The sequence below is a fragment of the Cherax quadricarinatus genome, chromosome 45, assembly GCF_038502225.1.
Source record: "Cherax quadricarinatus isolate ZL_2023a chromosome 45, ASM3850222v1, whole genome shotgun sequence".
NCBI classification, from domain to species: domain Eukaryota; kingdom Metazoa; phylum Arthropoda; class Malacostraca; order Decapoda; family Parastacidae; genus Cherax; species Cherax quadricarinatus.
The window spans coordinates 16,358,246-16,385,892 of NC_091336.1; the positions used below are offsets into that span (position 1 = coordinate 16,358,246).

At 39.5% G+C, this 27,647-nt stretch overlaps 1 protein-coding gene across 8 annotated transcripts in view; it reads right to left on the bottom strand.

The window, feature by feature from the left end:
- Positions 1-27,647, bottom strand: part of Br140 (bromodomain-containing protein 140) — a gene marked incomplete at its 5' end in the record, with an annotated part of 104,002 nt that overhangs the window by 19,392 nt on the left and 56,963 nt on the right. For 7 of the 8 annotated variants that reach the window (XR_011393180.1, XM_070094327.1, XM_070094332.1 and 4 more), the window contains 7 exon segments: positions 2,086-2,197; positions 2,381-2,524; positions 9,348-9,499; positions 18,205-18,303; positions 23,436-23,571; positions 24,420-24,637; positions 26,622-26,737. Coding sequence is in view for 7 of the 8 variants with exons in the window: in XM_070094327.1 (XP_069950428.1) it covers positions 2,086-2,197; positions 2,381-2,524; positions 9,348-9,499; positions 18,205-18,303; positions 23,436-23,571; positions 24,420-24,637; positions 26,622-26,737 (977 nt within the window). 8 annotated transcript variants of the gene reach the window in all.

A 27,647-nucleotide genomic window follows, 5' to 3' on the forward strand; every position in this document is an offset into this window, starting at 1 on the left:
ATAAAGATGTTATTTATTTGTGGGAGAAGGTAGAAAACAAATGACCTTGATGCTCTCACACACACACACACACACACACACACACACACACACACACACACACACACACACACTCACACTCTCACTCACACTCACTCTCACACACTCACTCTCACACTCTCACTCTCACTCACTCTCACTCTCACTCTCTCACTCTCACTCTCACACACTCACTCTCACACACTCACTCTCACACACTCACTCTCACACACTCACTCTCACACACTCACTCTCACACACTCACTCTCACACACTCACTCTCACACACTCACTCTCACACACTCACTCTCACACACTCACTCTCACACACTCACTCTCACACACTCACTCTCACACACTCACTCTCACACACTCACTCTCACACACTCACTCTCACACACTCACTCTCACACACTCACTCTCACACACTCACTCTCACACACTCACTCTCACACACTCACTCTCACACACTCACTCTCACTCACTCTCACACACTCTCACACACTCACTCTCACACACTCACTCTCACACACTCACTCTCACACACTCACTCTCACACACTCACTCTCACACACTCACTCTCTCACACTCACTCTCTCACACTCACTCTCACACTCACTCTCACACTCACTCTCACACTCACTCTCACACTCACACTCACACTCACTCTCACACTCACTCTCACACTCACTCTCACACTCACTCTCACACTCACTCTCACACTCACTCTCACACTCACTCTCACACTCACTCTCACACTCACTCTCACACTCACTCTCACACTCACTCTCACACTCACTCTCACACTCACTCTCACACTCACTCTCACACTCACTCTCACACTCACTCTCACACTCACTCTCACACTCACTCTCACACTCACTCTCACACTCACTCTCACACTCACTCTCACACTCACTCTCACACTCACTCTCACACTCACTCTTGCAAGTGAAGAGTGACAAATCTCATGCTGAATTTCAAGGGAAGCTATATTTAAGTTAATAAATAACCTTAATATATAATCCTTTTGTACTGAAAGATGGATGTAAGGATGATCAACTGAGTGAAGAGGAAAGATAGTTAACAGTAATAGTCATGCCACCAATCACTACCTCTAAAATGAGGAAGCAGAGACAAAGTAATGTAACTACTTTAATGAGCTTCTCACTTTCCTAGGTGCTCTTCTTCTTATCTTCTTTCATCTTGTTCAGCTTGCATTCTCGTTATTTTGGCATTATCTGCAAACATGAATATGTTGGAGCTAACTCCTGAAACTAGGCCATTTACATGTGCGAGGAACAACATGGAGACCCAACACTGATACTCGAGTTACACTCTCTCACCCCTGTCTTTCATTCCCTTTATTAAGTATTTTCTACTGTTCAAGCATTCCCTTATCCAGGTTAATACTCTTCCTTTCATCTTAGCAGTATCAAAATCCTTCTTACAGTCTAGGAATATCTGTATGACCTCTAAAAGGGTTAGTAAAACATAACTTTCTTTTTCTGTGAGGATGCTAGTGCTTTTTAGATGCCCAAAGAGCATTTTCCTTATCACAATTTCCAATAATATGCTCAGTACTCTTGTTACAATCACTTTTCTATAACTCAGGGCAATATGCAAGTCATCCTCCTCAAATACTGGTATCACGTTTGCTGTCTTCCAATAGTCTGGTGCTTGACAAATTGTGAATAATTTTATTTAAACATCAGACTAGGGCTTGCATAGCATTTCAGCTCATCTTAATATTTCTGGCAGTGGTAATTATAGTGTGTGCACTCAGAAGAATGGGTAAGGATGTTATGATCTGAAAGGTCATTTGAATTACGATGTCTACACACTTCTGGCAAAACAGATATTGAATTAATGATGGTGAATGTGTTTTCTTCTTTGAGTCACCCTACTTCGGTGGACACTGTAGTTAAAAAAAAAAATGTGAAAGATCATAAAAATCTGTATTGCAATACCTTTTTCTTGTACCGAGTTCAGGGTTATAACTGTAATGATAGTAACACCATCTTTGCAGTAACAAACCCCAACAGGAGTTGCATGGTTAATACTAACCTCCTCCTTGTCGGTACATTTTGAATGAATCTTTAGCTGGAGGAGTTCCAGTATCAGACAGGTCTAGGATGGAGATGCCCTCTGGAAATGACAGGGTACCAGTCTTTGCATTCTGTTGACAACACAAACAAATACTAAACACATTTTAAAATATAATGCACCTGCTTTGAAGTTTTCCTAGAAATATCAACCAAGTAGAATATAAAGCACATTTCAAAATTAATAATAAATATTTTAAAATAAAAATACAAAAGATAATTTGCAATACTGTATCACAAAACTCCTTAAGACTTACCCCTGATGGGGTCTTCTTCTTGCGAACTGACTTTGCACTCTTTTCCAGTGAGGGGCTCTCAGCATCACTATTGGTTCCCTGGGTGCCTTCAGATCCCCGACGCTGGCGAGATATTCGCTTCTGTGGGGAGGAGTTTTCAGGTTTCTGTAAAAGGCCTCTTACAATGAAATAACCCACATTTAAAAATAATGTGACAAAATACTTTTTTCTTGTAGGTCCCCCTTCCAGAACCCTTCTATTTGCTAAAAATTAAGCACTAAGTTCAAAAAAACAACCAACACAGCTTACTATTGTTCCCAACCCCCCTATCCTGCCCCCACCCACCCACCCACCCCCACCCCCACCCCCACACACACACACACACACACACACACACACACACACACACACACACACACACACACACACACACACACACACCCACCCACCCACCCACCCACCCACCCACCCACCCACCCACCCCCACCCACCCACCACCACCCACCCACCCCCACCCACCCACCCCCCACCCACCCACCCCCACCCACCCACCCCCACCCACCCACCCACACCCCCCACCCACCCACACCCACACAAACCCACCCAACCACCCCAGCCATTTCCCACTGAAGCAGGGTAGACCAAAAACAATTTAACATCACTTTTTCCTAGTTTTTTCCAAAAGGGGCACAGAAATCAAGAAAAACCCATGGAGTTTTGAGATGAGAGTAATAGACAGAGGCGAGACAAATGACTACATAGTAAGTACACTCAAGACAGGGGCCTCGATATAAGTGATAGCAGTGATCTATGACAAAGGATGGGACAACGTCAAAATTTTTGCCAAAACCGATACTCAATTATAGGCCAATACTTATACTTTTTCAATGTTTTCTATTTCTAAAATTATAACAACGATTTATATAAATATTTTTTTAACACATCGGTCGTTTCCCACTGAGGCAGGGTGGCCCAAAAAGAAAGAAAAATACTTTCATCACCATTCAACACTTTCACCATCATTCAAGGAGAAAGATCTACAAGTGACCATAACACCGAGCACATCTCTGGAAGCACACATCAACCAGATAACTGCTGCAGCATATGGGCGCCTGGCAAACCTAAGAACAGCATTCCAATACCTTAACCCTTTCAGGGTCCGTCCCGTAGATCTACGGCTTTATGTTCAGGGTCCAAACCGTAGATCTACGCCAAAATTCTAGCGCTGTCAAATTTAGTGCGAAAACGCTGGTAGGCCTACATGCGAGAGAACGGGTCTGCGTGGTGTGTGCGCGCCATAAACAAAAATTCTAGGCGCCAGCAAAGCATTGTGGGAACGCCGGCTCAGTTACCTTTGTTAACCATGCCTCGTTGCAAGGCAACTCTCACTCCAAGGAAAATTGGGACTCTCCTCTTCCTATCTGATAGTTCTGACTCTGATGGAAGTGGAAATGAAGACAAATTCTTTGGCTTTGATCAGTTAGTGACCGAAAGGAATGACCAGGATATTGATAATAGTGCAGAAAACCCTGACGATCCTCAACCTTCTACCTCTGGTGTGGGCACTCGTCAGTCACAGTCAGTTGTACCTCATCACAAGAGAAAACTATTATTTTCGCATGGCCAGGCCTCTGACTTCAGTAATGATGATGATAGTGACATGGATTGTGATTTTATTGCTCTTGACGATCATTCGAGTAGTGACAGTGAGGAAACATATTCACCAGCGAAGCATCGGTACATATGCCACCGCATGCGCTCGGGTAGTGTTCTCTATGCAGTGTCCAGGGGACGGAGTACATCCCAGAGTACATCCCGTGGCCCTATACCAGGAATAGACAGTGAAAGTGAGGATGATGTGGCTACACTTGGCATGGATAGACCACAGGCATCAGTAGGTGGTGGTAGTGGTGATGGTAGTGCCACGGCCATGTGTGACTCACCAGCCCAGGCTGGGACCCACGTTACCGACTCCTCAGTTCAAGGGCAAAGCGGAGCGTCAGCCACCAGCCCACCACAACCACAAGCACAACCAGCCTATGATGTCCAGTATCCACCAGCAAACCATATCTGGGATTGGCAGCAAAATCCCAATTTTGTTCCCCAGCTCCACCACTTTGATGACTCTCAGAGTGGAATTCTACCAACTTGTCCCCTTGGAAACACTGCCAATGAACTGGAATTTTTTGAATTATTCTTTGACCAGCCATTGATGGAAACTATTGTCAGGGAAAGTAACAAGTATTTTGAGTACACCATGGTAAATACAATCATATCACCACAGTCAAGACTACACCGGTGGAAAGAGACGACAGTTGCAGAAATGTATTTGCTTTTTGCAACAATAATGCTTATGCCTCATGTCAATAAGCATAATATAAAAGCATACTGGTCAACAGATCGGCTAATTTCTACCCCGGTCTTCAGTGAAATCATCCCAGTGAACAGGTTTATCTTACTGTTACATATGTTGCACTTCTCTGACAAAACTAGGCCTGACAGAAGTGACAGGTTATACAAGATTAGAAATGTTTTTATGTATCTCAAACAAAAGTTCAACAAGTACTTTTATCCATTCAAGAATCTTGTACTTGACAAATCTTTGGTTTTGTTCAAAGGTAGACTGACATTCAAACAGTATATACCGAGCAAGAGGAAAAGCTTTGGTATAAAACTGTTTGTACTCTGTGACTGTGACAGTGGCCTGGTATTGGATATTGTTGTATACACGGGAAGTAAAACATTGAAAGATACCAAGATGTTATTTGGTATCTCAGGTGATGTAGCGAGAAGCATGATGGCACCTTATCTTGGTAAGGGGCATACATTATATACTGATAACTGGTACACAAGCCCTTTACTCAGTGATTTCTTGCGAGTGAACAAGACAGATGTGTGTGGCACAGTGCGTTCTAATTGTAAATATATGCCCTGGTTTAACGCAGGTGCTCATGGTGATGACGTGCAGGTGTTTACTGCCAATGACATCATGGCATTATGGCGGCATGACAAACGAGATGTCACATTGTTGACAACCATTCACTGTAACGAAAGGCAAGACAGTGGCAAAGCTGATAGAATGACTAATGAATATATTCGAAAACCAGTGACGTGATTGATTATACAAAAAACATGCACTTGGTTGACAAATGTGACATGCAGATTGGCTTTGTTGATTGTGTTCGTAAGAGTTACAAGTGATACATGAAACTTTTCTTCCATCTCATGGACATTTCAATGCTCAATGCATATATGTACCAAGTGAAGACTGGCAACAGACAACCATATGCTGAATTTTGTTTGTCTGTTGTCAGACAACTCATAATGAAGTACCAGGTAACAACACCTGCTATACAACAAGGTCCTCGAACTCCTCAGGATATACCCATGTGTTAGAGGAGGGAAGGTGATCATTTCATAACACAGATTCCTACAACTAAGAAGAAATTTGCTCATAAGAGATGCAGTGTCTGTGCACAAACAAAACGTCGGCAACAAAGACGCAAAGACACACTGTTTAAGTGCGAGGAATGTAAAGTACCTCTGTGCATGGTGCCTTGTTTCAAGGAGTTCCACAAGCTCCAGCAGTTCTAAAAACATGTCCATTGTAAATATGTAAATATATGATAGAAAATTAGTATTATACAAGATTTGTGCATGTTTATTGTAATAAACAAAAGTGGTAAACAATAAAATGATAATAACTTTAGTGCAGCTATTGTGTTCAATACAGTGAGTTTATATATATATATTTTTTTTTTTCAACAAGTTGGCCGTCTCCCACCGAGGCAGGGTGACCCAAGAAAGAAAGAAAATCCCCAAAAAGAAAATACTTTCATCATCATTCAACACTTTCACCACACTCACACATTATCACTGTTTTTGCAGAGGTGCTCAGAATACAACAGCTTAGAAGCATATACCTATAAAGATACACAACATATCCCTCCAAACTGCCAATATCCCAAACCCCTCTTTTAAAGTGCAGGCATTGTACTTCCCATTTCCAGGACTCAAGTCCGACTATATGAAAATAACCGGTTTCCCTGAATCCCTTCACTAAATATTACCCTGCTCACACTCCAACAGATCGTCAGGTCCCAAGTATCATTCGTCTCCATTCACTCCTATCTAACACGCTCATGCACGCTTGCTGGAAGTCCAAGCCCCTCGCCCACAAAACCTCCTTTACCCCCTCTTTCCAACCCTTTCGAGGACGACCCCTACCCCTCCTTCCTTCCCCTATAGATTTATATGCTTTCCATGTCATTCTACTTTGATCCATTCTCTCTAAATGACCAAACCACCTCAACAACCCCTCTTCTGCCCTCTGACTAATGCTTTTATTAACTCCACACCTTCTCCTAATTTCCACACTCCGAATTTTCTGCATAATATTTACACCACACATTGCCCTTAGACAGGACATCTCCACTGCCTCCAACCACCACCTCGCTGCTGCATTTACCACCCAAGCTTCACATCCATATAAGAGTGTTGGTACTACTATACTTTCATACATTCCCTTCTTTGCCTCCATAGATAACGTTTTTTGACTCCACATATACCTCAACGCACCATTCACCTTTTTTCCCTCATCAATTCTATGATTAACCTCATCCTTCATAAATCTATCCGCCGACACATCAACTCCCAAGTATCTGAAAACATTCACTTCTTCCATACTCCTCCTCCCCAATTTGATATCCAATTTTTCTTTATCTAAATCATTTGATACCCTCATCACCTTACTCTTTTCTATGTTCACTTTCAACTTTCTACCTTTACACACATTCTCAAATTCATCCACTAACCTTTGCAATTTTTCTTTAGAATCTCCCATAAGCACAGTATCATCAGCAAAAAGTAACTGTCAATTCCCATTTTGAATTTGATTCCCCATAATTTAACCCCACCCCTCTCCCGAACACCCTAGCATTTACTTCTTTTACAACCCCATCTATAAATATATTAAACAACCATGGTGACATTACACATCCCTGTCTAAGACCTACTTTTACTGGGAAGTATTTTCCCTCTCTTCTACACACCCTAACCTGAGCCTCACTATCCTCATAAAAACTCTTTACAGCATTTAGTAACTTACCACCTATTCCATATACTTGCAACATCTGCCACATTGCTCCCCTATCCACTTTATCATATTTATTATTTTATTTTATTATCACACTGGCCGATTCCCACCAAGGCAGGGTGGCCTGAAAAAGAAAAACTTTCACCATCATTCACTCCATCACTGTCTTGCCAGAAGGGAGCTTTACACTACAGCTTTTAAACTGCAACATTAACACCCCTCCTTCAGAGTGCAGGCACTGTACTTCCCATCTCCAGGACTCAAGTCCGGCCTGCCGGTTTCCCTGAATCCCTTCATAAATGTTACTTTGCTCACACTCCAACAGCACGTCAAGTATTAAAAACCATTTGTCTCCATTCACTCCTATCAAACACGCTCATGCATGCCTGCTGGAAGTCCAAGCCCCTCGCACACAAAACCTCCTTTACCCCCTCCCTCCAACCTTTCCTAGGCCGACCCCTACCCCGCCTTCCTTCCACTACAGACTGATACACTCTTGAAGTCATTCTGTTTCGCTCCATTCTCTCTACATGTCCGAACCACCTCAACAACCCTTCCTCAGCCCTCTGGACAACAGTTTTGGTAATCCCTTTTCTAAATCCATAAATGCAATGAAAACTTTCTTACCTTTATCTAAATACTGTTCACATATATGCTTCAATGCAAACACTTGATCTACACATCCCCTACCCACTCTAAAGCCTCCTTGCTTATCTGCAATCCTACTCTGTCTTACCTCTAATTCTTTCAATAATAACCCTACCATACACTTTACCTGGTACACTCTGTAAACTTATTCCCCTATAATTTTTACAATCTCTCGTCCCCCTTCCCTTTATGTAAGGGAACTGTGCACCGTCTCTGCCAATCTCTAGGTACCTTCCCCTCTTTCATACATGTATTAAACAAAAATACCAACCACTCCAACACAATATCCCCCCCCATGCTTTTAACATCTTTCTATGAAAGATGAGGTTAACTATAAAATTGATGAAGGCAAAAAGTTGAATGGTGTGTTGAAGTATCTGTGGAGACAAAAAACGTTATCCATGGAGGCAAAGAAGGGAATGTACGAAAGTATAGTGGTACCAACACTCCAGTTCACCATCTACTAACTCCCCTACTCTGTTTTTAACTGACAAATCCATTCGTTCCCAAGGCTTTCTTAACTTGTTTATCTCAATCCAAATTTTTTTCTTATTTTCATTAAAATTTCTTGACAGTGCCTCTCCCACTCTTTCATCTGCTCTCCTTTTGCACTCTCTCACCACTTTCTTCACCTTTCTTTTACTCTCCATATACTCTGCTCTTCTTACAACACTTATGCTTTGTAAAAACCTCTCAAACTACCTTTTTCTCTCTTATCACACCCTTTACTTCATCATTCCACCAATCACTCCTCTTTCTTCCTGCATCCACCCTCCTATAGCCACAAACTACTGCCCACATTCTAAAACTGCATTTTTAAAACTATCCCAACCCTCTTCAACCCCCCTCCCACTACTCGTATTTGCATTAGCCCACCTTTCTGCCAATAGTTGCTTATATCTCACCCTAACTTCCTCCTCCCTTACTTTATACACTTTCACCTCTCTCTCTTACTTGCTGTTGCCATTTTCCTTATGTCCCATCTACCTCTTACTCTAACTGTAGCTACAACTAAATAATGATCCGATATACCCCAGGCTTGCAATTTTATGCTGAAAAGTACTGTGACTACACTGGGAAAAGTGTTGGGAGGTTGCATTTTGAAGGGTTAACAATGAACATGATGCTCTTCATGCGCGTCTGGAAATTCAGCAAGAACATAAGTAATCAAGTATTTTTTTCTTTGAAATACCCTACCCAAGTTGGAAATGATACACACATTAAAAATTTATCATTTTAACCAACCTTAAACAGCGCTCCAGCTTTCTTTGTAAAAAGAACTGAGGTGCGACGATTAACACCTGAAGGTGAGCTGGGCACAGAAGGTGGCTCCTCTTCAGGACCATCTTCACTACTTTCCTTGGTGGGAGATGTTGCATTTACTGTCTCACTCACCACTATTTATAAAGATAAAAAAAAATGAGTGGTTATTAATAAATATCAAATTTATTCCTTTTGTAGCTAAACAGGGGTGGAAAAAATACTATTAAAATTTTGATACATATTAGAGTAAGACGAGTACTTCACATATATGATAGCCAAACCATCGTGTAGAAAACTGTTTCAATTCATTTTATAAACAAATTTTTTTTAATGTAGGAAGGCTAACCGTTTCAGTGTGGCCATAGCCAATCAGAGCCTCCCTGTGTCCATCAAGCAATCACAGGCTGGCAGGTCATACGCGCCAGGGCATCAGTCAGTCGTGCATGATGCTGGATCATCAGATGTAACAATTGTGTCCATGTTTCTTGGTTTTTTATTTAACATTCTATGCATTTACCATTTATCATCATGAAAAACATAACATTTAACAAAACTATATTTGGTTAGCACTAATTATCTTCCCTATGCCTCTCCATAACTTAGGTACCCAGATCCATTTTAATGATCCTTTCTATATTTCTCAATATAAGTGCTTATTCTTTCTTTCCAAGGGTGGTGTTAGCCTACTGCCAAAATAATACTTTTATTGCTAGCTTCTCAAACACACAGTTTCCAAACTGAATATTAGAGAGTTTCTCAACTCGACTGAAGGTCCATCCTTAACTCATCAAATATCAACAACTTCTCTGATTATCTTGCTCTGTACAGAATATAGAGTATTTTCCTCTACCTAAATTTTGATGTCTTCTTTTTAGAAGACAAATCTTCATCACAACACCTGGCTTTAGACTTCCACAGACGAGAGAAAAACATTCAATATCTACTCTTAACAATCAAGAACAACTTGTTATCCTATGCATACTTAAGATCAATATAAACATATTCTCCTGATCTCTCACCATATAATAAATAAGGATTTACTCCTTACATGTTATATATTTGCACCTTTACTTCAGTATCTTGCTTATAATATCAGAGCATTCTCACAAATTTTGGCATTTGATAAAAATCTTATGAATTTTTATCTTCTCTTCCACAGGATACTTATTGCTTCTCTTTGTGCTATTGTGTGCTGGAATTGATGTTTGCATCCAATTTTCTTTTCCTCCTCTTCTGATTCTAAACCATGGTCTGGTGTGCAATGTCATAATTCAACAGCAGCTAACCATTGTATATATTGTCTACACAAAAAAAACTGCATATACAGTATACATTTGTACTACTAAAAGATTTCATGTACTTTCTGCTCGTCTTTTTTCCATCTGTTTTACTAGTACAGGTTGACCATCACTAATCTGGCATCATCAGGACCTGTAGAGTGCCGGAATAGTGAGTCTGCCAGATTACAGAGTGGTTAGGTTAGAATACAGTGGACTCTCATGTAACGATGTCATCGGCTAATGAAAAAATCGGGTAGCGACACGTTTGTGCCAAAATATTGGCTCGACTAGCGACAAAGAACTCGGTTAAAGATATTCGTCCCAAACGTGTCCGCGTACCCTAAGCAGGCCCGGCTACTCCGTGTACACCTAGTGTGCCAATGTTTACAAGCCAGGGAGGATGATTCCACGTGTACATGCGATATATTTTGTATTATTCCACTGTTTTTAGTGCTTGTAACTGCTAAACAAGCCATGATGGGCCCAAAGAAAGCTTCTAGTGCCAGCCCTGTGATAAAGAGGGTGAGAAATACTATTGAAATGAGGAAAGAGATCATCGTAAAATACAAAAGTGGAGTGCGTGTCTCCGAGCTGGCCAGGTTGTATAACAAACCCAATTCAACCATCGCTACTATCTTGGCCAACAAAAAGGCAATCAAGGAAGCTATTGTTGCCAAAGGTGCAAATATGCTTACAAAACAGAGATAACAAATACTCAAAGATGTGGAGAGACTGTTGTTGGTGTGGATCAACGAGAAACAATTATCAGGAGATAGTGTTTCTCAGTCAATAATATGTGAAAAGGCAAGGCAGTTGCATGATGATCTAATTAAGAAAATGCCTCCAAATAGTGCTGATGTTAATGAATTTAAGGCCAGCAAAGATTAGTTTGAGAGATTTAAGAATCATAGTGGCATACACAGTGTGGTAAGGCTGCCAGTTCTGACAAAAAAAAAAAAGCAGCTAAAAAATATGTGCAGGACTTTGAGGAGTACATAGAGGGTGAACAATTAAAACCCCAAGTGTTCAACTGTGACAAAACAGGCCTGTTTTGGAAGAAAATGCCAAACAGGACCTACATTACTCAGGAGGAAAAGGCACTCCCAGGACACAAGCCTATGAAAGACAGGATATCTCTCGTTTTGTAGTAATGTTAGTGGTGACTGCAAAGTGAAGCCTTGACTCGTGTATCACTCTGAAACTCCCAGTGTATTCAAGAAAAACAGTGTCGTCAAGCCTAAATTGTGTGTGATGTGGAGAGCAAACAGTAAGGCATGGGTCACTAACGGCATTTTCTTCGATTGGTTCTATGACGTGTTTGGCCCCACTGTGAAAAAATACCTCCTGGAAAATAAATTGGAACTCAAGTGCCTCCTGGTAATAGACAATGCTCCTGTTTATCCTCCAAACTTGGAAGAGCGAATTGTGGGGGAGTTTAGCTTCATCCAAGTGAAGTTTTTGCCTCCTAATACCACTCCTCTCCTCCAGCCCATGGACCAGCAGGTCATTTCAAATTTCAAAAAACTGTACACCAAAGCAGTGTTTCAAAAGTGCTTTGAAGTGACCTCAGACACTGAAAAGACCCTAAGAGAGTTCTGGAAAGATCACTTCAGTATCCTCAGTTGCGTAAACCTTATAGGTAAGGCTTGGGGGGGAGTGACTTGCAGGATTCTGAACTCTGCTTAGAGAAAATTGTGGCCAGAATGTGTACAAGAGAGGGATTTTGAAGGGTTTGAGGCTGACCCTGAGGAGTCTGTGCCAGTTGTGGAATCTATTGTGTCTTTGGGGAAGTCCATGGGGTTGGAGGTTAGTGGCGAGGATGTGGAAGAGTTGGTGGAGGACGACAATGAAGAGCTAACCACTACAGAGCTGCAAGAGCTTGAGGTGCAACAGCAACAGCAACAGACCATAGCTCAGGAATTTCCTTCAGAGGAGGAATAGAGATGGAGGAAGGTGCTTTCATCAAAGATTAAGGACATTTGTACAATGTGGACAAAGGTGCAAGCATTTATGGATGAACATTACCCTGACACAGCTGTTGCAGGCCGTATTGGCAACGTGTCCCATTTTTAGGGAAATCTTGAAAGACACACTAGAAACAGAGCTCTCTGAACAGATTTTTGGGGCAACAGGGGTCCAGCGACTCTCAAGCTGGTCCTAGTGGCATTAAGAAACAAAGAAGGAAGGCAACCCCAGAAAAGGACTTATTACCTCAAGTCTTTATGGAAGGGGATTCCCCTTCCAAACAATTATAAACTCCTCCATCCTCTGCCCTCCTCCCATCTCATCACTCATCAGTAAGTCCTCAATAAAGGTAAGTGTCATTTCAGTAATGTTTATTCAGCATGTCTCATTGTTTTCTGTGTAGGGAAATGTATATTTCATATAAAATAATATTTTATTTAATACTTTTGGGTGACGAATGGATTAATTAGATTTCCATTATCTCTTATGGGGAAAATTAATTCGGCTAACGACAAAATCGGTTAAAGACAAGCTCTCTGAAATGGATTAATGTCATTACCCGAGGATCCACTGTACACTTAACCCAACGGTGATATTTACGCATCAGTGATTTCACCCAATTTACACCCTATTTTTTGGCAAATTCCATTGTTCCAGTCTACCAAACTCAGTTATTTCACTAGTAATCCTTCTATTCTGTCGACTGAGTACAAGAAACCGCTCATTTACCTATTTCAACTACCCAATAGTCAGAAATCGGTAATTTGGCCAATTTCGCACCAATTGGAAGAGGTACCAATTTTGAAACAGGGTCCAGAATAAACAATGCAGACATTCCTAGCACTAAGACAACATTTTTCTCTGTTCATTAGTCAGGTCTCTAGGCCCCTCTTATATTACACTTGCTTTCCATTTCGAATTTTTATTCACACACAAAAAAAAAAGATTTACTGTTATGCAGACTACTGCATTTTGCAATAATTGTATAAATAATGTCAAACCATTTGTGACTGCACATTAGACTGGCCAGTTGGGCATGTATTGGATGATAATGTCATTTGTTTACTCTTGAATATTGGCAAAAATCGAACATTTCTGCATTTCTGCTACTTTGAGCTCAATTTTAAGATACTGTCTGGCATGAAACCAATCAAAATTATATCTATTTCTGTAATATATCTTCCATTCTATCAATGGAGACCAAAAAAAATAAGAATACAACCATACTAAAATACACTGCAAAGTAGGTTTTACACCAAAAGTACTGTCACCGTTTTTTCTCATTATGTACCGAGTGCTGCAGGATTCTTTTTGTATAGCACACACTAACCACACAAGCCTATTCTCTCTTATGTATGCCCAAATTTACCAGTCACAGCACATCTGAGTGGGTTGAGGTCATGGCGACCTACAGTGGCTTCAAAGCCATCTTATCTTTAATGGACACTATATGGGTTATGTGCTTTATACAACGAAAAGCATTTCTTTTATTCATTGAAACCATGGCTAGGGCTAAAAGTGAGCAGGTTATAACAATAAATGGTAAAAAAGAAACTGGAATTACTTATGAAGCAAGTACCGCTACCAAAACGTAGTGGCAGGTTGGTGTGGTGACCCCGGAAATTTGAAATTATCCTAGCCGAAATTAGTGCTGGATTACTGACTGCCGGATTAGTGATGGCCAACCTGTATTTCAATATATGCATCATCCTTTGATGAAGCTCACCTATTGGGCACTTTTCTTGTAATATATCAATAATGATTCCAGTCTTCCAGATTTCTCTCTCTCTCTTAATCAATCCTATTCCTTGCTAAGTCACATTTATGTTAAACATCAAAAAGGAAAACAATTAAAATTGTATTCCCTTTAATGTTCAAAGTTAGAGCTTGTGCATATTTTGACCTTCCTCTTTCCTTAACAATATTTTTCTTCAAGAATGGTAACTGTTCCAATCCTTCATTTGCATTCACTTTTACTATGGTGCCTCAAGTCTGAATCCCTTCTTAATGATAAGTTTCTTCCCTTGAACACCAAATTCTTTTTAGTCAGTTCTACTAGGCTTTTCTACTGATAACTTTTCCCTCTTACCTCATTCCTGTTTAATACACCTTGATTTAAGATTAATGTGAATCCTTTCTTACTGCTTTGGTTATTTCCTGAGCTTTTTGCAAAACATGGCACAAAGTTATACTCTTCAAACCATTATCCTTTCACTGTCCACCTCTTCTCTTCAAACTAACTTTTGAGATTCCTCTAACTGATCAATTTCCACTGTTGTAGATAACTTAGCTTCTAACTCATTCCCCAACTCTTATTAATGATCTTCACAGAATATGCAATTTTACTGATTTTTATACCAGTGACTCCACACTGTACTACTCTATACTTCAGTCATAACACTTATGAGGCTTTTTTCAAGTCTTGTTTTGTAGTACACTAATCTTGATTCCTCTTCTGTGGAGCACATTTTTAATTCTCTTATGTGATTGGAGTTCCTTCTCTTTTTAAAGCACTTAGGAAATAGACAAATTCAATTCTACAGACACAGCTTCAGCTTATTACATCACACAAATCATCTCTGATTTGCCTTGGAAACTTCATATTTCGCCAAGAGTTCCTCAAAAAAAATTTTTTTTTTTTTTTTTTAATAGTTCAGAATTAAAGTATTTCACTTTTTGGCTACTTCAGCTCTACAACTTTTTCACAAATGTCTAGCATGATGCTTTCAAATCAAGGAAAGCTCTCACTCTACCCCACTCTTGACCTCACATCACATCCAGCCCATAAAACTACACATCTTTTTCTCTTCCACTGCCACTTCCACGACTTTCTCTTGCAAATGTGCAAGTTGCATACACGCTCTTCACATATGATCACGTAACACTCTTCTCATTGATGTTGTGTCTGTTGTTAATCCAAGTAAAACACTAATTTATATGTACAAGGACAGTGTATAACAAAATTCTATTAAATGATATTATGCACTATGTAATAAAGTACATAAATATTGGTGAAAAATATTTCACCCTGGGATATATGGAAACTATAAAAAAAAAAAAAGCAAGATTTGCAATGACTGCATATCAGAAATTTGTGGAAATACAGGTATTTAATATAATTGTAAGCAAACTGCAGAACAGGTGAAAAGTCTGGGCATAGGAGTGACGGATAAAAAATAGGTTAATGAAAGTACAGTGGACCCCCGGTTACCGGCCGTAATCCGTTCCTGAAGGTCGGCTGATAACCGAAATGGCTGATGACCAAATTAATATTTCCCATAAGAATTAATGGAAATAAAATTAATTCGTTCCCAACAAAAATATTCACAAAAAAAAAATAATTTTTTTTATAAGTATGTAAGTATTACATACCTTTATTGAAGGCTAATGCTGGCTTCTGGAAGATAGGGAGGAGGAAAGAGGGAGGAGTTAGTGTTTGGAAGGGGAATCCCCCTCCATGAAGACTTTAGGTAGTAATGCCTTCTCTGGGATTACTTCCCTTCTCTGTCTTTTAATGCTGCTAGAACCAGCCTGAGAGTCACTGGACCCCTGTCTCACAAAATAACTGTCCAGAGATCTCTGTTTCTGGCATCTCTAAGATTTCCCTGAAGTGGGACAGGGTTTTGTCACTAAACATGTTGCAGATATGGCTTGTTTCAGCTTTGTCTGGGTGGTGTTTCTCTACAAAAGCTTGCACCCTGGGCCACATTGCACACACCTCTTTAATCTCTGAAGAAGGCACCTCCTTCACTCCCTCTTCCTCCTCCTCTGAAGCAAGTTCCTCAGCTGCAATCTGTTGCTGTTCAAGTTGAAGCTCTTGCAGCTCTTCAGTGGTAAGCTCTTCCCTGTGGTCCTCCACCAACTCTTCCACATCCTCACCACTCACCTCCAACCCCAGGAACTTCCCCAAAGACACAATAGAGTCCACAGGGTCGACAGGGTCAGGGTCACGGTGAGTGTCACACCCTTCAAAATCCCTCTTGGACAATTTGGCACAGTTTTCTCCAAGCAGAGTTCAAAGTCCTGGAAGTCACTCCCTCCCAAGCCTTACCTATAAAGCTTATGCAATGGAGGATAGTGAAGTGATTCCTCCAGAACTCTCTTAGGGTCAACTGAGTGTCCGCGGTCACTTCAAAGCACTTTTGAAGCACTGCTTTTGTGTAGAGTTTTTTGAAGTTAGAAATGACCTGCTGGTCCATGGGCTGAAGAAGAGTGGTGTTAGGAGGCAAGAACTTCACTTTTATAAAACTCAAGTCCCTAAACACTTGGTTTCCAAGTCTGGAGGATGTGCAGGAGCACTGTCCAGCAACAGGAGGCACTTGAGTGGCAATTTCTTTTCCAGGAGGTATTTTTTCACACTTGGGCTAAACACATCATTAACCCACTCTGAAAATTTGCCTTGTGATCCATGTCTTATGATTAGCTTTCCACATCACACACAATCTATTCTTCATGACATTGTTTTTCTTAAACACTCTGGGATTTTCTGAGTGATACACAAGTAAAGGCTTCACTTTGAAATCCCCACTAGCATTACCACACAACAAAAGAGTAAGCCTGTGTTTCATAGGCTTGTGCCCTGGCAGTGCCTTTTCCTCCTGGGTAATGTAGGTCCTCTTTGGCATTTTCTTCCAAAACAGGCCTATTTCGTCACAATTGAAAACTTGTTGGGGTTCGAATCCTTCAGTCTTTACATAGTCCTGGAATTCGTGAACATACTGTTCAGCTGCACATTTGTCAGAACTTGCAGCCTCACCATGCCTTACAACACTGTGTATGCCACTACACTTCTTAAATCTATCAAACCATCCTTTGCTGGCCCTAAATTCACAAACTGCAGCACTTGTTCCAGGCATTTTCTTTGCAAGATCCTCATGCAACTACTTTGCCTTTTCACAAATAGTAAACTCCACTACACTGTCTCCCACTAATTCTTTTTCCTTAATCAACAATAATAACAACTTTTCCATCTCTTCCATTATTGGTGTCCTTTGTTTAGTTAGAAAAGCTACTCCTTTTGCAACATTAGCATCTTTGATTTGTTCTTTCTTTGCCAGGATGGATGTAATTGTTGATTTATTCTTGCTGTACATCCTGGCAAGTTCCATCACCTTCATACTACTCTCAAACTTTTCGATCACTTCACGCTTAAATTCCATGGTGTTTCTCACTTTCTTTACCACAGGAACTTTACTAGGAACTTTCTTTGGAGCCATGGTTACTTATTTCACAGTTGCACTGCAAGAAAAACCACTAAAAACAATGGTAAACAAGTAAAATGTTTGGATGTATGAGCAGAAGCCTCCTCAGCCACCGAGAGAAAGCCAAACTGAAGCGCAAGCTGCCCCAGCCAGCGGATGGACACGTCCAAAACCGCCGATAACCGAGCAAACGGCCGATAACCAGGTGCTGAAAAACTCGCCGATAACCGAGCTGGCCGATAATCGGGGGTCCACTGTACTAGAGCTACAATATCAGGATTTAGCCTAATTAAAAAATGCAAAATACAAAAACAAAAATATATAGAATTCCATGAATATATTGAGGCAAAATATGTACACACTTGCATATTAGAATATGTAAGTAAAACGCACATTTCTTCGCTGGTGGGCTCACTGATGGTCCAGAGAGAGTACGAAGACGTTTTGGAGGCCGCCCAGGTCCACGCTTCTTGGGAGTCTCCTGAGCAGAGTCTGTTAAGAGTAGTGCATTAACACTGACAGTATTATTAATTAGAAGGGGTTTGGGATATTTGCTGTTTAGAGGGACATCTAATCTGTCGTATCTGTGTGCCTCTGACGAGACAGTGATAGTGTTAAAAAAAATGTAAATGATGGTGAAAGTGATTCTTTTTCAGGTCACCCTGCCTTGGTGAGAGAAAACAGACAACATGTTAAAACAAAAAAATCAAAATACCATGGTTGGAACAGATCATGGAAAACCCATGGCTGGGTCTATCAAACCAAAACATTGTCGAAAATCTCTTCTCCATAGTGTGAGCTAGTTGTGTATTTTTTTTTTTTTCAACAAGTCAGTTGTCTCTCACCGGGGCAGGGTGACCCAAAAAGAAAGAAAATCCCCAAAAAGAACATATATCCATCATTCAACACTTTCACTTCACTCACATATAATCACTGTTTTTGCAGATACAACAGTTTAGTAGCATATATAGATACATAACATATCCCTCCAAACTGCCAATATCCCAAACCCCTCCTTTAAAGTGCAGGCATTGTACTTCCCATTTCCAGTACTCAAGTCCAACTATATAAAAATAACCAGTTTCCCTGAATCCCTTCACTAAATATTACTCTGCTCACACTCCAATAGCTCGTCAGGTCCCAAAAACCATTCGTCTCCATTCCCTCCTATCTAATACGCTCATGCACGCTTGCTGGAAGTCCAAGCCCCATACCCACAAAACCTCCATTACCCCTTCCCTCCCAACCTTCATGAGGACGACCCCTACCCCGCCTTCCTTCCCCTAGAGATTTATATGCTCTCCATGTCATTCTACTTTGATCCATTCTCTCTAAATGACCAAACCACCTCAACAACCCCTCTTCAGCCCTCTAATACTTTTATTAACTCCACACCTCCTAATTTCCACACTCCTAATTTTTTGCATAATATTTACACCACACATTGCCCTTAGACAGGACAGTTCCACTGCCTCCAGCTGCTTCCTCGCTGCAGCATTTACAACCCAAGCTTCACACCCATATAAGAGTGTTAGTACCACTGCACTTTCATACATTTCCTTCTTTGCCTCCATAGATAAAGTTTTTTTGTCTCCATATATACCACAATGCACCACTCACCTTTTTTCTTCACCAACTCTATGGTTAACCTCATCCTTCATAAACCCATCCACTGACACGTCAACTCCCAAATATCAGAGAACATTCACTTCTTCCATACTCAAGTCTCTCCAATGTGATATCCAATTTTTCTTTATCTAAATCATTTGATACCCTCATCATCTTACTCTTATCTATGTTCACTTTCAACTTTCTACCTTTGCACACACACCCAAACTTGTCCACTAACCTTAGCAACTTTTCTTTAGAATCTCCCCTAAGTACAGTATCATCAGCAAAAAGTAACTGTGTCAACTCCCATTTTGTATTTAATTCCCCATAATTTAATCCCACCCCTCTCTCCAACATATTTACTTCTTTTACAACCCCATTTATAAATATATTAAACTTTTACAGGGAAGTAATCTCCCTCTCTTCTACACACCCTAACCTGAGCCTATCCTCATAAAAACTCTTTACAGCATTTAGTAACTTACTACCTATTCTATATACTTGCAACATCTGCCACATTGCTCCCCTATCCAATCTATCATATGCCTTTTCTAAATCCATAAATGCAATGAAAACTTCCCTACCTTTATCTAAATACTGTTCACATATATGCTTCAATGTAAACACTTGAGCTACACATCCCCTACCCATTCTAGAGCCTCCTTGCTCATCTGAAATCCTACTCTCTATCTTACCTCTAATTCTTTCAGTAATAAACCCTACTGTACGCTTTACCTGGTATACTCGGTAAACTTATTCCCCTATAATTTTACAATCTCTTTTGTCCCCCTTCCCTTCATATAAAGTAACTGTACATGCTCTCTGCCAATCTGTAGGTACCTTTCTCTCATGCATTTATTAAACAAAAATGCCAACCACTCCAACACAATATCCTTTCCCCTGCTTTTAACATTTCTGTCATGATCCCATCAGTTCTAGCTGATTTACCCCCTCTCATTCTAAATAATGCCTCATGCACCTCTCCCACACTCACCCTGCTTTTCTTTACTCCTAAAAGATGTTATACCTCCCTGACCAGTGCATGAAATTACTGCCTCCCTTTCTTCATTGATATTGAATTTTGCATGTCTCATTAAATTAATTTAGCACACCAGCTGAGTCCCGCTGAGATAGGGTGTCTAAATGTAAAGGAGTAATACAGCATCATGCTCTTAATAATGGAAATAACCAAGATGTTAATTTAGCTATATTTTATCTAAAGGAAGGGTTAAGAGACATTTCCTGTTTGGAGGGACATCTTCACTGATATATCTACGCACCTCTGGCAAGACAGTGATAGTGTGAATAATGGTGAAAGTGTTTCTTTCTCGAGTCACCCTACCTCAGTGGGTGACAGCCAGTGTGTAAAAATAAAACAAAAAAAAATGTGTGTAGAAACATTAATCTCAGAAATGTATTACAGAAGTTAACCCTTTCACTGTCGGTCCTGTAATATTACAGCTTGCAAGCCAGTGTCAGTCCCATAATACACCAAAATTCTAGCAACTTCAAGTCTTGCAGGAGATAGCTGGTAGGTCTACATATGAGAGAATGGGTCTGAATGGTCAGTGTGTGCAGTATAAAAAACATCCTGCAGCATGCAGTGCATGAGAAAAAAAAGTGTTTTTGGTTTAAAACAGCGACTTTGCGGTGCATTTTTGTATGCTATTACAGTTGTATTCTTATGTTCTTGGTCTCATTTAACAGAATGGAAGTTACGTTACAGAAATAGAGACAACTGTGAATCACTTACAAACTAAAAGTACTTAAAATTGAGCTCAAAAAGTGGAAATGTTCAATTTTTGCCAATGTTCAAGAGCAAACGAATCATGTCACACGTACAATAATGTCAACTGGTGGGTCTAATATCCTTTCACAAATGCGCTGATAAAATTTATACCATTTTTACAATAATGCAGTAGTCTGCATAACAATAAATCTTCTATTTTTTATGGAAAAGAAAGCATAATAAAAGAGGGGCCTGGAGATGTGACTAATGAACAGAGAAAATGTTATTTTAGTGCTAGGAATGTTTCCACTGTTAATTCTGGACCCTATTTTGAAACTGGTCTTCCTTGAATTTTGTATGAAATTGGCCAAATTAGCAATTTCTGATCACTTTATTGGGTAGTTGAAATAGGTGAATGGGTGCTTTTTTGTACTCAATCGATAGAACAAAAGGAATTCTAGCAAAATAGCTATGAGTTTGGTCGACTGGGACAATGGAATTTGCTGAAAATAGGCCGAGACTGCTAACTCTGCGACCACGTAATTCCATAATTCCATCAAATTTCATATTTTTTGTTTCATTACCATTGGGAAAAGATTCTCTTTCATTTCATAAGAAAAAAAAAATTTTCTCTTTAAAAATCTTTGACACTGAGAATAAGTTTGTAAGCAGGGGTCACGACAGTGAATGGGTTAACCCTTTCACTGTCAGTGGCATATAGGTACAGCTTACAAGCCAGTGTTGGTGTATTAATACCCAAAAATTCTAATGGCTTCAAATCTAGCAGGAGAAAGCTGGTAGACCTACATGTGAGAGAATGGATCTGCGAGGTCAGTGCGCGCATTATGAAAAACAACCTGCAGCACGCAGAGTATGAGAAAAAAACTCCATGTTTTTTGGATTAAAACACCAACTTTGAGGTGCATTTTCATATGGTATTTATGGTTGTATTCTCATTTTCTTGGTCTCATTTGATAGAATAGAAGGTATATTAAAGAAAGAGATAATTTTGATTGGTTTCATAATGAGAAGTACCTTGAAATTGAGCTCAAATTAGTGGAAATGTTTGATTTTTGCTGATGTTCAAGGGTAAACAAATGACAGTCACCATCCAATACATGTCTAACTGGCAGGTCTAATATGCAGTCACAAATGGGTTGGCACTATTTATGCAATTATATAATAATGTAGTAGTCTGCATAACAGTAAATCTTCTATTTTTTGTGTGAATAAAAATTCAAAATGGAAAGTAATAGTATAAGAGGGGTCTGGACACGTGGCTAATGAAGAGAAAATGTTATTTTAGTGCCAGAAATGTCTGCACTGTTTATTCCGAACCCTATTTTGAAGTTCGCATCTTTTGAAATTTGCATGAAATTGGCCAAATTGCCAATTTCTGACCACTTTATTTGGTAGTTGAAATCGGTAAATGGGCAGTTTCTTGTACTCAGTCGATAGAACAAACTGAGTTCTAGAGAAATAGCTATGAGTTTGGCCGACTGGAACAATGGCATTGGCTGAAAATAGGAATCAACGTGGGCAAAATTGCCGATGCGTATATATATCCTAGACCACTAACTTCGCGAGAGAGTAATTCTAAGTTTTCCATCAAATTTCGTACTTTTGGAGTCATTACCATTGAGTAAAGATTGTCTATCAAAAGAATTTTTTTTTTAAATTCTTCGACACTAAGAGCAAGTTTGTGAGAAGGGGTCTCGACAGTGAAAGGGTTAATTCAGTGATTGCTATTCTGAATACAGATTTATGTGGTAGTAACATAAGATGAATGCTACAAGTTTTGGGGTAAACAATTAGGCTTGAGTGACCAACAGAGTGAGGTTTTCAAGAATGAATGAATGATAATGTACAAAATGTAGTTACATGCACACCACCTTATACAAGTGTTGCATTAATAACTAGTTTTTAGCTGAACAAAGTCTGGAAAGATAGAAATTAAATATTGTACAGTACAATATAAATATCCTTTTAGTGTCACTAGCTGCATTTTAAGAATGGATGCCATTTTTCTTAAATGAATAAATTATTTTTTTTTTCTTTAATAGAAGTCCTGGACTACAGCACCTGGGGAACAGGAGGTAACAAGGTTCAATCCAAAGGAGGGGTAGTGCCAATTCTTTATATGAAGAGCCTTCCATTGTCATCAAAACACCCCCTCCCCACTGCCCAAAACTTTGAAGTTCATTAATGAAGGTAATGATGAAAACTTTCACTAGCTACTCAGCTTTTCACGACAAATGACACTTGTTATGATGAATCAACTAACCTTCCTTTTCTGGCTTAGCTGCTTTGGCTTCATCAGCAATGGCAGGAGCTGGATCTTGCTGGTCAGTTAATATTCTCTGCGGAGTTTTGCTCACCCGGGTGAAAAAAGAATCTATTCGCTTCTGTTTGTGTTCCTCCTTTAAAAAAGACAAAATGATTTAAAAGTTCTTAATAAATAAACTACTGATATTTAATAAATAATCAAACCCTGAGACAAGAACAGGCATTACCTCCAGCCCATTCACTGCTGCTGTCTCATGTGTATGACTGCATTTTTTTTTTCTGATGCTATACTGAGTGTACTCTATATACAGGCATCATTTACACTATTATACAGCTTTTTTTTTCAGCTATCAGTACTGTACTAATAAGATATCAAAGGAAACAGTACAACACAAATTACAGTGTTGCATGTACAGTAATTCTATACTTAATACATATTTGTAATTCAAAATTACTGTACAGTTTCCGTAAGCTCCTAATCAGCAGGTCCAATGTTGGAAAGTGAGTAGCTAGCACTAAGAGATTGACTACCAAGAGAAAGCAGAATTAGTAGATAACATGTTTACCAAATACTCAAAGAAAAAACTTTACAACACCACACAAAACATCTGCACAAAATGCAAAGTGCTAATGCACATTCCCTTTTGTTCCTCAGTGACTCTCACTAGCATCTGTCAGAAATTAATTAATAAATCATTTAAAGCACTGCAATGTGGTTCATGGCAAACATTTTAAGCATCTCTGCTAATTTAAAATATTTCAGATGATGTTTTTCAAATCACACTGAACAAATGACTTTGCCACAGGGTATTTAATAGCTTTGCATACAATGTAGAAAATTGAACATCTGCAGGCCTAATAGGTTAGGCAAAATCAGTTTTTCAATGAATACATCAACAGAAAGTATATACAGCTCTTCAAACTATCACGATGAAACAAAATCCAGTATATTACAAAATGTAAGTGAAATTATCACACTTACCTTAGATGTTCCTTTGATTCCAACCATCCTTTGCTGACGAGGAGCTGCAAGGGAGGTTGACAAAGAGACATTGCAAGCCCTAGCTTGTGCTGAGGACATGCTTGGACTATGGGTGAGGTGAGAGCCAACCATCGGTGATGGCAGTGAAGGTGGAGTGCTAGGACGACTTGGTTCACCTGGCTCTGCTTCATCATCTATCACTGAACTGTCATCAATATCTGAAAAATACATTTCGGAATTTTTAAACTCAGGAATAGTGTGCACAATTACTCATGTTCAGCAATAATGGTGAGACTTAAGAATTTTCTACATAAGAGCAAAAAACTGAATTTTAATCATCAAATTTTTCTGAGGAAGATCATGCTTTCAGAAATTCTGAATTCAGAATGAGCTCTTGTTTCTACAAATGGTTATCACATCAAGATCTTTTTTTCTAAAATGGAGAGAATAAGTAAAAGATTTTCTAGGTAGAAGGTTGGTAGACAGCAACCACCCAGGGAGGTACTACTGTCCTGCCAAGCGAGCGTAAAATGAAAGCCTGTAATTGTTTTACATGATGGTAGGATTGCTGGTGTCTTTTGTCTGTTTCATAAATATGCAAGATGACAGGTACGTCTTGCTACTTCTACTTACACTTAGGTCACACTACACATACATGTACAAGCATATATATACACACCCCTCTGGGCTTTCTTCTATTTTCTTTCTAATTCTTGTTCTTGTTTATTTCCTCTTATCTCTATGGGGAAGTGGAACAGAATTCTTCCTCCGTAAGCCATGCGTGTTGTAAGAGGCGACTAAAATGCCAGGAGCAAGGGGCTAGTAGCCCCTTCTCCTGTATAAATTACTAAATTTAAAAAGAGAAACTTTTGTTTTTCTTTTTGGGCCACCCTGCCTCGGTGGGATGCGGCCGGTGTGCTGAAAGAAGAAGAAAGAAGTAAAAGATTTTCTAGGTAGTAGGTTGGTAGACAGTAACCACCCAGGGAGGTACTACCATCCTGCCAAATGAGTTTAAAACGTAAGCTTGTAATTGTTTTACATGATGGTAGGATTGCTGGTGTCCATTTTTCTGTCTCATGAACATGCAAGGTTTCAGGTATGTCTTGCTACTTCTACTTACACTTAGGTCACACTACACATACATGTACAAGCATATATATACACACCCCTCTGGGCTTTCTTCTATTTTCTTACTAGTTCTTGTTCTTGTTTATTTCCTCTTATCTCCATGGGGAAGTGGAACAGAATTCTTCCTCCGTAAGCTATGCGTGTTGCAAGAGGCGACTAAAATGCCAGGAGCAAGGGGCTAGTAACCCCTTCTCCTGTATAAATTACTAAATTTAAAGAGATAAACTTTCGTTTTTCTTTTTTGGGCCACCCTACCTCGGTGGGATATGGCCGGTTTGCTGAAAGAAAAGAAAGAAGTAGAAGATTTAAGATCACAATGCTGTCACACAACCTAACCTTCAGTAAATACATTAAAGAATGTGTGTGCTCTCTCATTTAGAATACTGATCCATTAATAACCCCAGAAGCCTAGTGTCAGGCAAGAATGCAAGAGTAAGCAATTATAGTATACGTTGGCCATCACTAACCCGGCATCATTGGGACCTGTAGTGTGCTGGATTAGTGAGTTTGCCAGATTACAGAGTGGTTAGGTTAGAATACACTTAATTAACCTATCAATAGAGACACTTTCTGCTACATCTTCCTCATTTTCATCATTTCTTTCTCCTCCACTGGCTTGCTGCTGTGGATTTACAACCATCTGCACAATTTCTGAGTCAGTATAATGATGAAATTTGAGTCGGTATAATGTTCTGTGTCAGTTATAATGCCGAAATTTGAAATTATGCTAGCTGAAATTAGTGCCAGATTACTGATGGAACTGGCTAACTGATTGCCTGATAAGTGATGGCCGACCTGTATATCATGTTTCTCAATGGGGAAGTGGAACAGAATTCTTTGTCCGTAAGCCATGTGTGTCATAAGAGGTGGCTAAAATGCCAGGAACGAGAGGCTAGTAACCCCTTTTCCTGTATACATTACTAAATTTAATGAGAGAAACTTTAATTTTTCTTTTTAGGTCACCCTGCCTTGGTGCGATATGACCAGTTTGATAAAAATTAAAAAGTTTCTAGTGTATGCTATACAGATTTTATACACAACTGCACCTACACACATTTACTTTCTGTAACATACCAGAATCATCCTTATCAGAGTCATCATCAGAGTCATAATACTCTGCACTGGACTTGTGACACAGACTTCCTGATTGATTTAAGGCCAATTTCCTTCTCACAATGCCAATTTCTCTCCTGAAATAAATATAATCTAGATTAAAATGGTTTCCAAATCAACATACATTATATTTAACATTTTTAAATAGTTTGGTACATACAGTTATACACATTATTATGCTTTAAGATTGGCAGACAGCAGCACAGTTCTACCACTATTTGCACTGAACAACCCACATGGGTTGGACACCTAACACTAAGTATAATAATAATAATTAAAATACAATCTTGTCGCTTTTTAAAAAATCCTCCAACATCCAAATCTCACACACTACCCTTCCCCTCACTCTTCATCCATTTAACTTTTAAAGTTTGCAGATCTTAATAATACATTAGTTTCAAAACAATTCAGTAATCAAAGAAACTAGTTAGAAATTCCCAAGGTGGATGCACACATCCTGACCTGCTTAGAAGACAAACCAGTCTACCTGTTATAGTGAAGGGAGTAAATTAATATGCTTTGTGGTATCCCTTAACATATAAAGGAAATACAGTGGATCCCCAGTTAACGATATTTTTTCATTCCAGAAGTATGTTCAGGTGCCAGTACTGACCAAATTTGTTCCCATAAGGAATATTGTGATGTAGATTAGTCCATTTCAGACCCCTAAACATACACGTACAAACGCACTTACATAAATACACTTACATAATTGGTCGCATTGGGAGGTGATCGTTAAGCGGGGGTCCACTGTATTAATATAAAAGATTCTTCGGTGAATGAAATTCCATGTGGATTTGAGGTAAAAGAGTGACATACCACTAGAGCCTTTGTTTCCATAATGTCCAAAAACACCTGGTCAAAGCACGGGTATGTTTTCCCACCATAGAATAATAATAATACAATAATAATATCTTTATTTACTACATGTACATGTACATGTGTAAAGGTAGAAAGTTGAAAGTGAATACAGATAAGAGTAAGGTG